A 16,811-nucleotide genomic window follows, 5' to 3' on the forward strand; every position below is an offset into this window, starting at 1 on the left:
TAGGAGTGTGGTCTGGGTGGTTCATGTGGAGAGTGTTAGGGGTAGGAGTGTGGTCTGGATAGTTCATGTGGAGAGTGTTAGGGGTAGGAGTGTGTTCTGGGTGGTTCATGTGGAGAGTGTTAGGGGTAGGAGTGTGGTCTGGGTGGTTCATGTGGAGAGTGTTAGGGGTTGAAGTGTGGGCTGGATAGTTCATGTGGAGAGTGTTAGGGGGAGAGGTTTGGTCTGGGTGGTTCATGTGGAGAGTGTTAGGGGTAGGAGTGTGGTCTGGGTGGTTCATGTGGAGAGTGTTAGGGGTAGGAGTGTGGTCTGGGTGGTTCATGTGGAGAGTGTTAGGGGTAGGAGTGTGGTCTGGGTGGTTCATGTGGAGTGATAGGGGTAGGAGTGTGGTCTGGGTGGTTCATGTGGAGAGTGTTAGGGGTAGGAGTGTGGTCTGGGTGGTTCATGTGGAGAGTGTTAGGGGTTGGAGTGTGGTCTGGGTGGTTCATGTGGAGAGTCTTAGGGGTAGGAGTGTGGTCTGGATAGTTCATGTGGAGAGTGTTAGTGGTAGGAGTGTGGTCTGGATAGTTCATGTGGAGAGTGTTAGGGGTAGGAGTGTGGTCTGGGTGGTTCATGTGGAGAGTGATAGGGGTAGGAGTGTGGTCTGGGTGGTTCATGTGGAGAGTGTTAGGGGTAGGAGTGTGGTCTGGGTGGTTCATGTAGAGAGTGTTAGGGGTAGGAGAGTTGTCTGGGTGGTTCATGTGGAGAGTGTTAGGGGTAGAGGTGTGGTCTGGGTGGTTCATGTGGAGAGTGTTAGGGGTAGGAGTGTGGTCTGGGTGGTTCATGTGGAGAGTGTTAGGGGTAGGAGTGTGGTCTGGGTGGTTCATGTGGAGAGTGTTAGGGGTAGGAGTGTGGTCTGGGTGGTTCATGTGGAGAGTGTTAGAGGTAGGAGTGTGGTCTGGATAGTTCATGTGGAGAGTGTTAGGGGTTGGAGTGTGGTCTGGGTGGTTCATGTGGAGAGTGTTAGGGGTTGGAGTGTGGTCTGGGTGGTTCATGTGGAGAGTGTTAGGGGTAGGAGTGTGGTCTGGGTGGTTCATGTGGAGAGTGTTAGGGGTAGGAGTGTGGTCTGGATAGTTCATGTGGAGAGTGTTAGGGGTAGGAGTGTGGTCTGGGTGGTTCATGTGGAGAGTGTTAGGGGTTGGAGTGTGGTCTGGGTGGTTCATGTGGAGAGTGTTAGGGGTAGGAGTGTGGTCTGGGTGGTTCATGTGGAGAGTGTTAGGGGTAGGAGTGTGGTCTGGGTGGTTCATGTGATGAGTGTTAGGGGTAGGAGTGTGGTCTGGGTGGTTCATGTGGAGAGTGTTAGGGGTAGGAGTGTGGTCTGGATAGTTCATGTGGAGAGTGTTAGGGGTAGAAGTGTGGTCTGGGTGGTTCATGTGGAGAGTGTTAGGGGTAGGAGTGTGGTCTGGGTGGTTCATGTGGAGAGTGTTAGGGGTAGAGGAGTGGTCTGGATAGTTCATGTGGAGAGTGTTAGGGGTAGGAGTGTGGTCTGGATCAGCTGGGGCTCACAGGAGTGGGAGTTTCGACATTGCTCGAGTGCCGCCACTCAGAGACCAACGCTGCCCCTCGACGTATGTTGAAACCCACTCAAGCTATCACCCTTGGCCGCGGCAGCGTTAACAACGATGCCGACAATGATAACGAGGATAGCCACGATAACGATGACAGACGAGGACACTGCACGGCACTCACGCATGAAGTCTCGTCGTACGGACGACTTGGTGTTGCCGAATTCTGGCGAGGTCTTCTTGAAAGCGTTCCGCAGCAGGTGTGCCCTCTCCGTGAAGCTGCTCGTGGGAAACAGGGAGGTGGGGAGTAAAACGGTGACCGGCACCAGCGCCACGAGCACCGCCAGCGGCGTCAGCGCCGCCGCGTCTCCTTCCCTTGGCTTCTCGTGCCGCCGAGACGCCGGGCAACGCCGTAAAACCAAAAGCGTCTCGGGGACCGCGCCGTCAGCGGGCGCGGGAGAAGGGCGACGCGTGACACGGCGCACGAGCGTGCGCGCTCTCAAACAAAGATAATCATCGTATATCCGCAGCACTGCTGCTGTGATTTTTTGCAGTATATTCTGTCAAAATCTCCGCTGCGTTTTTGCGGTCGCGCCGCTCGTCATCGCCGGCGTTTCCGGCTCCACGCGCCGGGGAACTTCTCCGAGGACCGAAGCCAAAACTTGAGGTCACGGCACGCAGAGCGAAACGCCGGACATCGTGCCACGGAGCGCCTCCGCGAAGACCAAACGCGCTCGGGGCGAATTCACCAGCTCGTCGAATCCGGAGCCAAATTTGCGCACAATTCGTGTAATTGCGGAATGGCGTGGATTGCTACAAAAGCTACAAAAGCCTGCCGTGGTGAAGTCCGTTGCCAAACGGCCGATCCGGAACGGCCGCACGGAGCGAGTGCGCGGCCGCACGTTCTCCGCCTACACGAGCAGCGGGCGTTCAAGCAAGAGAGGAAGAGGCAAGCCAAGAGAGACGCGGTGCTCCTCCTGCAGAGCCACCCCACAGCGACGGTGTGTGTCCCTGGGTGTCACCCGACGCCAACCTGAAGGCGGCTTAATGAGAGAGAGAAAAAAAATACTTTGAAGCATGTCACACATCACTCGGCCTGCACTGCTCCAGTTAGGTCACGCTTGGGTCACCTTCGTCGTCATGCCGACTCATGCGTGCGGCACCGCGGTGACGCCACCGCAAAGCGTTACCGTTCATTGTTTCTTTTGGTCAGATCGCCTAAAAATGTAGAAAATGTGTCGGACACCCTCCTCCACCCGACACAGCCAAATAGACGTGACAATTTAGTCCGGCTTCACCGGTGTGTGGTTGGAGAGCGATCCCACGGCGCTAAACGTTGGGCATGACGTTTCGCTGGGAGCATCATCAGGCAGTTGCCAGAAAATACCAGCGAAAACGTTGCAATGATTTTTGTTTGCGTGCAAGTCACTGGTGACTGGGCTGAGACCATCAACTCACCGCACCCGAGAGGAAACTGTAATCACAGGCGGCTGCTGAAACCTGGACCCAGGACGCCTGCGGTGTTGGCTCAGCACTCTAAGCTCCGAGCCACCCATTGCCAGAGGCAAGGCCACTGCGCTCACGGGGTCTTGTAATACGACACTACAGTGATGTCGCTCATCCCGGAAGTCGCTTGAAAGTCGCTTGAAAGTCTTTTCTCCCTTCGAATTGGTACAGCGGCGTGTGCGGGGACACGCGGTGTCGCCGCCGCCGCCTCGGCGTACACGCGGCTGCGAGACAAAGCTACGGCTATGCTTGGGGCCTGCATTCTCGTGAGACAGAGCGATGGCTCTACTTGGGGCCTGTGTTCTCGTGTGCTGGCGCACGCAGAGGAGCAACTCAGGGAGAGAGGAGCTCGCTCGGCGGAGAGGTAAATGGCAGGAGCCGGAGAGGAAATGGAACACGTCAAGCAAGCAAGCGGAAGAATAAAATGTGGGGCGGAAAAAAATATACAGCTCGGGTTGTCGCGATACGATACGGCATTCATTTTTACTACGACGATTATTATCATCGCAAAGTCACTTTATCGTAACTTTCGCAATCTCATCGTTTTGATTTTGCCCTGAGCTGTCCTTTCACTGAGACTAAAGTTCTTCAAGTCACAATTTCACTCGCACCGAGCCTGCCGTAAGCACTTTAACCGCTGCAACTTTACAACCGGCAACGGTTGCCCAACGCACTCGCGGGGAGCGGCTGCGCCCCGACGCTTCCAGTGGCATGGACTCGGAGGTCCGGGATCTCCGCTCCTGCACCCCCAGGGCGAATATGGAGAGCGTGGGCCGAGCGGGGCGTTTGCTCCATGGTACCGGGGCGGACTGTGGATCTCTGTCGAGGCTGTCTGGGAGCTTTAAAGTCCCGGCCCAAAAATTGTTCCTCTGTCAGAACTCGGCCACTGCTGAGCTGCCGTTGATGTAAAAAAGCACCTTGAGATGTTACGGTGAGAGGCGCCACGAGAGAATCTGCAATTATTGCTATTTTGGTGTTGGCGAGCAGCACACCTCCCTCTGCGATTTGTCGAGTATATTCGTATCAGGCCTGAACGTGTTTGTCCTGCTGTGATGGGCTTTTTTTTACGATTCGAATTGGCCATTGAGGAGCATCTATCACAGATTAAGTTCTAAGCGTTTTAGCCATCTAATCAGTTTCTCACCATTTGCAGATAGAGCTGAATTTTAATCGATCCTGCCTGAGTAGGTATCGCCGCCGTAGCAGCATCAGGCGATGATAATCAGGATATGACAGAATGTACCGTTCGGCACGTATCGCCGTACCGCCGTACCGCGGCAACCCTGACAGGAGCACACAAAGCGATAGGGAAACACAACAATCCATTTCGTCACCTTGCCCCGTTACGTGACAGGCGGATCAGCGCCTCACGACAAGGAGTAACTTCTTTAGTTACGGAGGGCAACCGTGCGACCAGTTGGGTTTGGCGGGCGGGCGGGCGTGCGGGCGGGCGGACGGGCGGGGTGGGCGTGTGCAGGAACAAACAAAAGGTAAGGGGGGATGGGATGGGGGGGAACACGCGGAGACCGTTAACACAGCACAATACGGCGCACACACGTGTGACACACGTGCAACACGCATGTGACACGCAGACTGCATCCGTCCGGGAAACGTAGCGCCGTCGCGATAGCCATGCGCACTACGAACAATGAAGAGTGCCAAAGATGTATCTTCGCCAACCCAGAGCCATCGTCTGCCACTGCCGTCTATAGAGGAGAACGCCCTCCAATCAAATCAGCCGGAATCCCCGCCCCATCTCATCGGATGCTCTGAAGCCAAGCAGGGGCGAGCCTGGCGAGCGCTTGGATTATGCTGTCCAATGACACATCGTTTCTGCCGATACCGGAGTCGCTGCTGTTGGCAGTGATCTAAACCGACTGGAGGCAATGGTGACTGCAAAACCAAACCCCTGTGGGGGAATGTTTGCAATGACGGTGGCTAGGAGATGTTAACTTCGTCGCCTGGTATACAGGTCGTGGGTCTGATCTCGAGTTTGTATGTTGTCTCCCCCACCATTGGATGGGGAGGGGAAGGGATGGGAAGGGATGGGAGGGAAAGGGAGGTTAGGGGAAGGGAGGGGATGGGAGGGGATGGAAGAGGAAGGGATGGGATGGGAGGGGAAGGAGGGGAAGGGATGGGATGGGAGTGAGGTGCAGCGGTGTGGGCATGCACGTGCCTCTTGTTGAGGATCGAGGTGAGCATGATGCGGTCCGACTTCTGTGCGCGTGCCTCACTCTCCTGCACCTCCTCCACCAGCGACTGGAAGCACGAGCGGCGGACGCTGCACACGCGGACGGGGCGGCGGTGAGAGTGACGACGAGGGCGGGGGCCTCGAGAGCTCACTGACGAGCGGACGAGGTGATGAGCCGACGAGCGGATGAGGTGACGAGTTGAGGAGGTGACGAGGTGAGCGCCGCGGTCGTTGGAGCGGTCAGCTACACGCGCCGAACTGAGAGCGCTCGCCGCCGATGCAGCATAAAGACGCCCCCAAAAGAAATAATTAAGCTACGTTTAAATAAATAACTGCGCTGTTAAACTACAGACGACATAGTAAACCACTGCGGCCCGTGCCCCTTCAACAGAGGAGGAAGAGCGACACGACACAACTCTCTGCTGCAGCACTCTTGTCGCGGTCAGCAGCACGCCTCGACACTGGCACCTTACTCTCGAGAGCTGCCGCCGCCGCTGCCGTCGTGCGCAGGGATAAACTCCAACTTACACTTTCCACACAGCGTCTGGGACGAGGCACGTGATAGGGATGAGGATGAGAGCCATCCAGAACACGCCGCTCTTCAGCATCATGCTCGCCTGGCCCAGTCAGAACAGAAACAGCAGCAGCAGCAGTCGCGTCACGCACGCCCCCACGCACGCAGCAATCCGTTCCCAAGAAGGGTCGTTGCCCGAAACATCACCTATAGGATATTATATTTCCTTTTAAGGCAACGGCGTGGCTGGTGAACATGCCAACGCAGCAGCATCGCTACCGGAAAATTCACCGATACGTTCCAGGTAACTTTCACAGGTCCACCTCAAGTCTCCAGCGAGTGGGACAAGCAGTGCTGTACAGCATAGGCACCCCCTCACTCTACGCGGGTGCGGTAGTCGTAGTAGTAGACGCCTCGCAAGACAAAGGCGCCCTGCCGAGTAGCACACACAGCAAACAACGTTATATCACGTCGGACCACGGTGCTCAAGCAGTAACTCAGTAAATCTCGACTTAAAGCTTTCGGGACTGCAGGAATTCATATTCTTGGGTCTTTCGGTAAAGTCACGTAGATAGGTTCAAAGAAAATAACAAAAAAGAACAAAAAAACTACGATGTTTCGATTGCAACACAAGCAATCGTCATCAGGAAAAGTCGTAGTTTTTGGTTATTTTTTGTTATTTTCTTTGAACCTATCTACGTGACTTTACCGAAAGACCCAAGAATATAGTAACTCATTTACACATTTTGTTCACGTGACAAACCTTACTAACCTGGCTTGTGTCGGGTAGAGGGTGGGTCTACGACACATTTACGTGATCCGACCCAAAACACTTTATTAGGAATAATGCCATTACCTCGGTCAAAACGACCGCTGCTGATTTGAACCCCGATGTGAGGATGACGATTGTGACGATGTCCCTTACCTGGCCGCTCATGTCGGGAGCAAGTGGGATGGCCGGCCACAGCAGGGAGTAGATGCCGAAAAAGACGACCCACAGGGCGATGCTGCCCCACACGGCGATGTGGCTCAGCTGCGGATGCGGACACGAGGAGGAGCCGGTGTCACCCTCACCCCCAGCCAGCCAGCGGGTGAGCGTGACATTCACGGTGCTACGTGGCTCCCCATCACGCTCAGCGTTAAAGCGTTGTCCCTTCCGTGCAGTGCTTCCATTGAGCTGGCCATGTGGAGCTAATGGACTAGCACGGCTGATCTGCAGCACTAAAGCCACGCTACTGCTGCTGCTGCCACTGCTGTACGTGTCGGATTCACTGCGTTTATCACCCAATTCAACGGAGCAGTTCAACCTGTGTAGGCGCCAGGCACGAATGGGTGAGTCCAGGGGTCGGCAACCTGCGGCTCCGGACCCGCACGTGGCTCTTTAAACCTTTCCCGTTCCGATGACGTACTTAGACGTACGTACATGTGTGTGTGTGTACACACACACATGTACATACACACACACACATGCACACACGTGTACGTACATGAACGTACACATGTGCACGTCATCAGTTTTTCTTTCGATTCTGTTACGATGACGTCCACGTACGGTATCGGAATAAATTAAATAGAATAACTTTGTCGGTACCGAGGCTCCCACAAGGCCATGCGGAAGGGCGTGCGGCACAGTTTGGCGCAGATATCATAGAGCGGCAGCCGTCATGTCGCCACGGTTCTCCGCGGTGAGTAACAACGTCTTTAAAACCAACGTCGCTGCTGCTACACCTCAAATGAACGCCGAGCTGCTTACGCGTTCCGGGATTCAGCGGTGAACGGGGGACACCCCACACCCTGCGACTTGCAGTACGCCTCCGAATGGGGAAGGGTTAAGGACCGCTTAACCCTGTTCTTGTTATTTAGGTTACCGACCCCTGGGTTGAGCACACACCGGTCACTCGTACACTACTCTATCTTTATTATTATTATTATTATTCCTTCATGTGAAAAGGGCTCCTCTTGAGACACGTCATCACAGTTGGACCCATCCCAGCAGCGAGCCACTGATGGCAGAGTTCCAGTGCAGTTGGCGGCAATGCTGACAAATGACCTGCAACTTTACTCACCTGGGATTACAGGCAACAGCAAAAGGCAACATCACACCTCGCTTGAGAAAATCTGCCAACACCCGACTGAAAACGCCTCTTGAGACTCAAGTGAGGCTTTACTGACTAGACAAGCACACTCATCGCAGCAGCAACACAGAAGAAGAGACGTCACTCACCCTGGTCCACGCTGTGGTCTCCAGGCCGGCCTTCAAGCAAACTGTGATCACCACCAACTGGAACACAGCAGCAGGAGCAGGAGGAGAAGGATTTTGGCAACGTTTTGACCCCTAAAGCAGTGCACGCACGACCTACTCGATTTCAACTGACGCCGTGGGATCTTTAAATGTCAACCGCATATCACACGATGCGCGTCACGCGGCGCGTGCGATACGGCGCGCTTCACACGAGTAATGCACCCGCAGTATTAATTGGTGCGGCCGTCAGAGTCGAACGGCGAGCGCCCTTGCGACGAGCGGCAAGCGAACGCGCCGGCGGAGGGGCTTGGCCGTACGCCACCACGAGACGCGGCCTTGCCGGGGTGCGAACTCGTGACCTTCTGACCACGAGCCATGTGCGGGCCCCGTTTCACCGCACACTCATTCGTGTGGAGGTTGACGGCAAACAACGTAACCACAATTGGCCAAACACCCTAAAGCCGGAGCATGACCCGCGACTCTCTCAATACAAACCTACAATGGGATCATGTGCGGCATTGTGGCCCCCTCCTGCGAGAATGGGGCAGGACCCTCCCGAGTCTTGAGACTCGCCAAGGCTCACGGCATTGGCGAGGGTTTTTTGACGAGCGAGTTGTTGACGGACAACACGGCTGATGCAGGACCAACATTTGCAAAATGGGAGAATGGGCCAACGGACGCCGTGAAGCCAGCCCTTACCAGCACAACACTCGCCGCACGCTCACCGCACACATGCCACTCACCGCACGTTCACCGCACGCTCACAGCATATTCACTGCACACATGCCACTCACCGCACGCTCACCGCACATTCACCATGCACGTGCCACTCACCGCACGCTCACCGCACACTAACCGTGCACGTGCCACTCACCGCACATTCACCGCGCACGTGCCACTCACCGCACACTCACCGCAAATTCACCGTGCGCTCACCATGCACATACAACTCAGCGCACACTCACCGTGTAAACAATGTTGCCCAGGAAGAGGTAATCTGGAGTATTTCCGCTTGAAAACAATATATCTAGACGAGGAACAAAGGGCATGACACAGCAGGGGTGTCAGTGCTACTCGGCTCTTGTGCGTACCGGCAGCACCGCACTCAGGAGTGAGACGCCCAACGTGGGGGGTGCTGCCCACTGCCACGACAACAGAGAGGACATCAGGAGAGAGAGAGGCCTTCAGGAGAGAGAGAGAGGCCTTCAGGAGAGAGAGAGGCCCTCGAGAGAGAGAGACCTTTAGCAGAGAGAGAGGCCTCCAGCAGAGAGAGGCCTCCAGGACAGAGAAAGGCCTTCAGGAGAGAGAGTGAGGTGTTGCTCTTCCTCTTCCTCCGTTGAAGGAGTGCAGACCACGGTGGTTTGCGATGTGCTCCATTGTGTGTGTGGCACAACCACAGCTTGTCAGTGCTTATGAACGTGTGCTATGATGGTATGCGGACCGGCTGTCAATGCCCTGCTGAGGGCCTCTTCACACGCTGCTGACAGTGAGAGATATTTATCCATACTTCACCGCGCTAGTCAGCGTCGGTTGGTGGAGGTGCAGGGGAGGGCACAGCAGCCTAAAACCCTTGCCACCGCTGCCACCACCTCCACCGCTACCACCGCCGCCACTGGCATAGCGCAGTCGCCTTCACTACAGCAGGAATGGCGCGCGTACTGATCGCACTACGTTAATGTTGTTGTTCTTCAAGTCCCACCTCTTCTCTGTCGCCCATTCTCTTCCTCTTCCCTCGCCCCTCCACTCCTTCCCGTCCCTCCCCTGTAGCCCTCTCGTGATCTCTAAGTATCCCTCTATCGCTGCTGTCCCTCGTTCCTCAACCCGTGCAGCATGCCCCTGTCCACTACACCATTCAATTCTGTCGTCGTTTTGTCAGTGATATCAACCGCCTTGAGTGCAGGCGCTCTCTATGAATGTAAATTAGATTGTCCTCGTTGTTGTTGTTGTCATTGTTGCGACGGCGGGTTGACTGGAGATAGGAATCGTCAAGAAGCGCGTTCTGGGGGCCGCAGTTTGCGCGCCGCGTGACCTCACCGTGCTCGACGGCCTTGAGAGGGATCCAGAACAAGACGACGGAGTGGAAGAGGCCGTTGAGGCAGTGAATCCAGAAGATCTGAAGGGCACAAGACGAGGCGCGATGGTCAGTCGTCGCACGACAGACAAGGTCGCCACGTTGGCCTGCGATGCGTCTCCCATGACTCGTAGAACCTTACTTTCTCCCAAACGGAGCCGCTTATATATTCATTAAGTTATTATATACACACATGTAAAAATAAAACAAAAGTGACGAAATTGTGGGTGCATGAACAGCAATATTTCTGGGGCTGTGAATGTTTGCGTGCCGGTCTCAGAGCAAGCGGTGCGAGCCGTGCTCCATCCCTCACCCGGGAGTTGAACTCCTCTGCGTTCTGCGATTGCTTGTAGAGTGCCGGGAATCGCAGCATGCTATCCTGGCTACACGAGCGCTCGAAGATGCCCAGCACAAACGGAGGCAGCGCCGTGAACATCTGGAGGCAGTCGGAACAACGGTCGTGACAGTTTCCGCACGTGTGAGCAACGCGCGCGTTACACAGAAGCTTGTCATCTGTGAAGAAGTGTGTATGCAGAAGATGCAAGGAGTCTTACGGTAGCAGAGGGTAGGCAAGTTGTTAAGAATTCAAAATGGAACTTGGCAAGAATGTTTTATGGACGTAGCGCAGGAGGTCGTGGTGGGTGGGACGCGGTGTACAGGGCGGAGGAGGATGGGGCCAACGACCGGGAGGTAGCGATGAGTGGGACTGCGGCCTGCTCGCTCGCAAGCTCCTCGCTCACCACGTTGTAGAGGCCGATGGTCCAGCGCTCAAACAGGATCTGGCCCGAAAATCCATTGGTGAAGGCAAACCAGAGCTTCACGCGGACAGGAGCGTAGGGAAACGACACGCACGACAGACACGGGTCGGGTCACGGCGGGTCGAGTCATGGGTGGCTAACACCGACACTCAAACCCAGGATCTCAGCTCCATGCTCTGACCCCTGCGCTACATCGTCCATCCAGATTTGCAACCACAGACCAATACGCCACTGCAGACTCAAGTTATAGAGGACCACCGCCACACAACCACTACCACCGCTCCCTCTACAGCACCACCACCACACAACCACTACCACCGCTCACTCTACAGCACCACCGCCACACAACCACAACCACCGATCACTCTACAGCACCACCACCACACAACCACAACTACTGATCACTCTACAGCACCACCACCACACAACCACTACCACCGATCACTCTACAGCACCACCACCACACAACCACTACCACCGATCACTCTACAGCACCACCGCCACACAACCACAACTACTGATCACTCTACAGCACCACCACCACACAACCACAACTACTGATCACTCTACAGCATCACCTCCACACAACCACAACCACCGATCACTCTACAGCACCACCACCACACAACCACTACCACCGCTCCCTCTACAGCACCACCGCCACACAACCACAACTACTGATCACTCTACAGCATCACCTCCACACAACCACAACCACCGATCAATCTACAGCACCACCACCACACAACCACCGATCACTCTACAGCATCACCTCCACACAACCACAGCTACTGATCACTCTACAGCACCACCACCACACAACCACTACCACCGCTCCCTCTACAGCACCACCGCCACACAACCACAACCACCGATCACTATACAGCACCACCACCACACAACCACAACCACAATCCATAACATAACAAGCGATTCGCCACGAGACCTTTCCATTCAAATCCCGCCAGCCTCACGGCGTTCTCCTCTAAAGTGTCGCCACCGCAAGGGTGTTGCTGCTGGCGCCCGGGGCGGCAAACCTCGATGATGTAGAGCACCACGTTCTTGTAGAAGGAGTAGAGGATGCACTTGGCGACGCGCGTGTAGCTCCAAGCCCCGTGCACCAGCAGCAGCTTCTTCAGGTAGCAGAACTGTGACACGCACGCAACGTAGACACCACCAGAGCTGTGACACGCACGCAACGTAGACACCACCAGAACTGTGACACGCACGCAACGTAGACACCACCAGAACTGTGACACGCACGCAACGTAGACACCACCAGAGCTGTGACACGCACGCAACGTAGACACCACCAGAACTGTGACACGCACGCAACGTAGACACCACCAGAGCTGTGACACGCACACAACGTAGACACCACCAGAGCTGTGACACGCACGCAACGTAGACACCACCAGAGCTGACACGCACACACCGTAGACGCCACCAGAGCTGTGACACGCACACAACGTAGACACCACCAGAACTGTGACACGCACACAACGTAGACACCACCAGAGCTGTGACACGCACGCAACGTAGACACCACCAGAGCTGTGACACACACACAACGTAGACACCACCAAAACTGTGACACGCACACAACGTAGACACCACCAGAGCTGTGACACGCACACAACGTAGACACCACCAGAGCTGTGACACGCACAAAACGTAGACACCACCAAAACTGACACGCACACAACGTAGACACCACCAGAACTGACACGCACACAACGTAGACACCACCAGAGCTGTGACACGCACACAATGTAGACACCACCAGAACTGACACGCACACAACGTAGATACCACCAGAACTGTGACACGCACACAACGTAGATACCACCAGAGCTGTGACACGCACACAACGTAGACACCACCAGAGCTGTGACACGCACACAACGTAGACACCACCAGAGCTGTGACACGCACGCAACGTAGACACCACCAGAACTGTGACACACACGCAACGTAGACACCACCAGAACTGTGACACGCACGCAACGTAGACACCACCAGAGCTGTGACACGCACACAACGTAGACACCACCAGAACTGTGACACGCACGCAACGTAGACACCACCAGAACTGACACGCACACAATGTAGACACCACCAGAGCTGTGACACGCACACAATGTAGACACCACCAGAACTGACACGCACACAACGTAGATACCACCAGAACTGTGACACGCACACAACGTAGATACCACCAGAGCTGTGACACGCACACAACGTAGACACCACCAGAGCTGTGACACGCACACAACGTAGACACCACCAGAACTGACATGCACACAACGTAGACACCACCAAAGCTGTGACACGCACACAACGTAGACACCACCAGAGCTGTGACACGCACACAACGTAGACACCACCAGAACTGACACGCACACAACGTAGACACCACCAGAGCTGTGACACGCACACAACGTAGACACCACCAGAGCTGTGACACGCACACAACGTAGACACCACCAGAGCTGTGACACGCACACAACGTAGACACCACCAGAGTTGTGACACACACACAACGTAGACACCACCAGAGCTGTGACACGCACACAACGTAGACACCACCAGAGTTGTGACACACACACAACGTAGACACCACCAGAGCTATGACACGCACACAACGTAGACACCACCAGAGTTGTGACACACACACAACGTAGACACCACCAAAACTGTGACAAGCACACAACGTAGACACCACCAGAGCTGTGACACGCATACAACGTAGACACCACCAGAGCTGTGACACGCACACAACGTAGACACCACCAGAACTGACACGCACACAACGTAGATACCACCAGAACTGTGACACGCACACAACGTAGACACCACCAGAGCTGTGACACGCACACAACGTAGACACCACCAGAGCTGTGACACGCACACAACGTAGACACCACCAGAGCTGTCACACGCACACAACGTAGACGCCACCAGCCAGTCGGCCAGCCAGCACGGGACCCTTTTGCCGGTATCAAGATGACGAATAGAAGAAAAGGCTTTACCCTTTCTGGCATGAATGCAGATGTAACTACGTGTCTCGGTGCTGTTCGCCCCTTGGCGGTGTTCTCCGGTCTAACGCCGGTGGAGAGACGAGGCCACGCAGGAGGCTTTCTCTGCCGTAGGCCGATCGGTTTCAATGACAATGCGTACGTGATTATCAAAGCACGTTTGATTGCATGTTTTACCACAGGCATGATGTGTGGTTAATGCACGCTTGATGCCTTGCGATAACAGCTGTCTATTTGGTGTCTGAACATCTTTAAACCTCCTTGTATTCTGGCCGGAAATTATGTGTGCCAAGAAGCCGGCAACACACACAACGGCGATCGCAGTTGTCATGCGAATAGAACTAAAGAGTTTCTAGAAGTGAGCAGGGTTTGTGATTATTATTATAAGAACTTGGGAAATGCGATGATGACGATGACAGAATGAGGGAATTCCAAAGTGCAGCAGTGCAAGGGAAGAAGCAGAAAGAGAAGTGAAGCAACCTGCAGCATGGTGAGTTGACACTCACCGACCCCCTCCAGACACTCACCGACCCCCTCCAGACACTCACCGACTCACTCCAGACACTCACCGACCCCCTCCAGACACTCACCGACCCCCTCCAGACACTCACCGACCCCCTCCAGACACTCACCGACCCCCTCCAGACACTCACCGACCCCCTCCAGCCACTCACCGACCCCCTCCAGACACTCACTGACCCCCTCCAGTCACTCACCGACCCTCTCCAGACACTCACCGACCCCCTCCAGACACTCACCGATCCACTCCAGACACTCACCGACCCCCTCCAGACACTCACCGACCCCCTCCAGACACTCACCGACCCCCTCCAGCCACTCACCGACCCCCTCTAGACACTCACCGACCCCCTCCAGACACTCACCGACCCTCTCCAGCCACTCACCGACCCCCTCCAGACACTCACCGACCCCCTCCAGACACTCACCGACCCCCTCCAAACACTCACCGACCCACTCCAGACACTCACCGACCCCCTCAAGACACTCACCGACCCCCTCCAGCCACTCACCGACCCCCTCCAGCCACTCACCGACCCTCTCCAGACACTCACCGACCCCCTCCAGACACTCACCGATCCGCTCCAGACACTCACCGACCCCCTCCAGACACTCACCGACCCCCTCCAGACACTCACCGACCCCCTCTAGACACTCACCGACCCCCTCCAGCCACTCACCGACCCCCTCCAGACACTCACCGACCCCCTCCAGACACTCACCGACCCACTCCAGACACTCACCGACTCCCTCCAGACACTCATCGACCCCCTCCAGACACTCACCGACCCCCTCCAGACACTCACCGACCCTCTCCAGCCACTCACCGACCCACTCCAGACACTCACCGACCCACTCCAGACACTCACCGACCCTCTCCAGCCACTCACCGACCCCCTCCAGACACTCACCGACCCTCTCCAGCCACTCACCGACCCACTCCAGACACTCACCGACCCTCTCCAGCCACTCACCGACCCCCTCCAGACACTCACCGACCCCCTCCAGCCACTCACCGACCCTCTCCAGACACTCACCGACCCCCTCCAGACACTCACCGACCCTCTCCAGACACTCACCGATCTACTCCAGACACACACCGACCCCCTCCAGACACTCACCGACCCCCTCCAGACACTCACCGACCCCCTCCAGACACTCAACGATCCCCTCCAGCCACTCACCGACCCCCTCCAGACACTCACCGACCCCCTCCAAACACTCACCGACCCACTCCAGACACTCACCGACCCTCTCCAGCCACTCACCGACCCCCTCCAGACACTCACCGACCCCCTCCAGACACTCACCGACCCTCTGCAGCCACTCACCGACCCCCTCCAGACACTCACCGACGCTCTCCAGCCACTCACCGACCCACTCCAGACACTCACTGAACCTCTCCAGCCACTCACCGACCCACTCCAGACACTCACCGACCCCCTCCAGACACTCACCGACCCACTCCAGACACTCACCGACCCACTCCAGACACTCACCGACCCTCTCCAGCCACTCACAGACCCACTCCAGAAACTCACCGACCCACTCCAGCCACTCACCGACCCACTCCAGACACTCACCGACCCGATCCAGCCAGTCACCGACCCACTCCAGACACTCACCGACCCCATCCAGCCAGTCACCGACCCACTCCAGACACTCACCGACCCACTCCAGACACTCACCGACCCTCTCCAGCCACTCACCGACCCACTCCAGACACTCACCGACCCCATCCAGCCACTCACCGACCCACTCCAGACACTCACCGACCCACTCCAGCCACTCACCGACCCCCTCCAGCCACTCACCGACCCACTCCAGCCACTCACCGTCCCACTCCAGACACTCACCGACCCCCTCCAGACACTCACCGACCCCCTCCAGACACTCACCGACCTACTCCAGATACTCACCGACCCCCTCCAGACACTCACCGACCCACTCCAGACACTCACCGACCCCCTGCAGACACTCACCGACCCCCTCCAGATACTCACCGACCCCCTCCAGACACTCACCGACCCACTCCAGACACTCACCGACCCACTCCAGATACTCACCGACCCCCTCCAGACACTCACCGACCCACTCCAGATACTCACCGACCCCCTCCAGACACTCACCGACCCACTCCAGACATTCACCGACCCCCTGCAGACACTCACCGACCACCTCCAGACACTCACCGACCCACTCCAGACACTCACCGACCCCCTCCAGACACTCACCGACCCAGTCCAGACACTCACCGACCCCATCCAGCCACTCACCGACCCACTCCAGACACTCACCGACCCCCTCCAGCCACTCACCGACCCACTCCAGCCACTCACCGTCCCACTCCAGACACTCACCGACCCCCTCCAGACACTCACCGACCCCCTCCAGACACTCACCGACCTACTCCAGATACTCACCGACCCCC

General features: G+C 56.4%; 1 protein-coding gene across 7 annotated transcripts in view; it reads right to left on the minus strand.

Moving 5' to 3' along the window:
- The window catches only part of LOC144950991 (phospholipid-transporting ATPase IA-like), a 178,107-nt gene that overhangs the window by 16,056 nt on the left and 145,240 nt on the right, over positions 1–16,811 (minus strand). For 6 of the 7 annotated variants that reach the window (XM_078881196.1, XM_078881197.1, XM_078881198.1 and 3 more), the window contains 10 exons: positions 11,861–11,971; positions 10,806–10,880; positions 10,379–10,501; positions 10,029–10,107; positions 8,960–9,021; positions 7,977–8,033; positions 6,678–6,785; positions 5,767–5,855; positions 5,224–5,328; positions 1,726–1,820 (listed from right to left, as the gene is read on the minus strand). In XM_078881196.1, the coding sequence (XP_078737322.1) occupies positions 1,726–1,820; positions 5,224–5,328; positions 5,767–5,855; positions 6,678–6,785; positions 7,977–8,033; positions 8,960–9,021; positions 10,029–10,107; positions 10,379–10,501; positions 10,806–10,880; positions 11,861–11,971 (904 nt within the window). Of the gene's footprint in view, positions 1–1,722; positions 1,821–4,381; positions 4,434–5,223; positions 5,329–5,766; positions 5,856–6,677; positions 6,786–7,976; positions 8,034–8,959; positions 9,022–10,028; positions 10,108–10,378; positions 10,502–10,805; positions 10,881–11,860; positions 11,972–16,811 lie in introns of those variants that run through there. The other variant, XM_078881201.1, reaches the window with a different exon arrangement.

Source organism: Lampetra fluviatilis, chromosome 60 (assembly GCF_964198595.1).
Source record: "Lampetra fluviatilis chromosome 60, kcLamFluv1.1, whole genome shotgun sequence".
NCBI lineage: Eukaryota > Metazoa > Chordata > Hyperoartia > Petromyzontiformes > Petromyzontidae > Lampetra > Lampetra fluviatilis.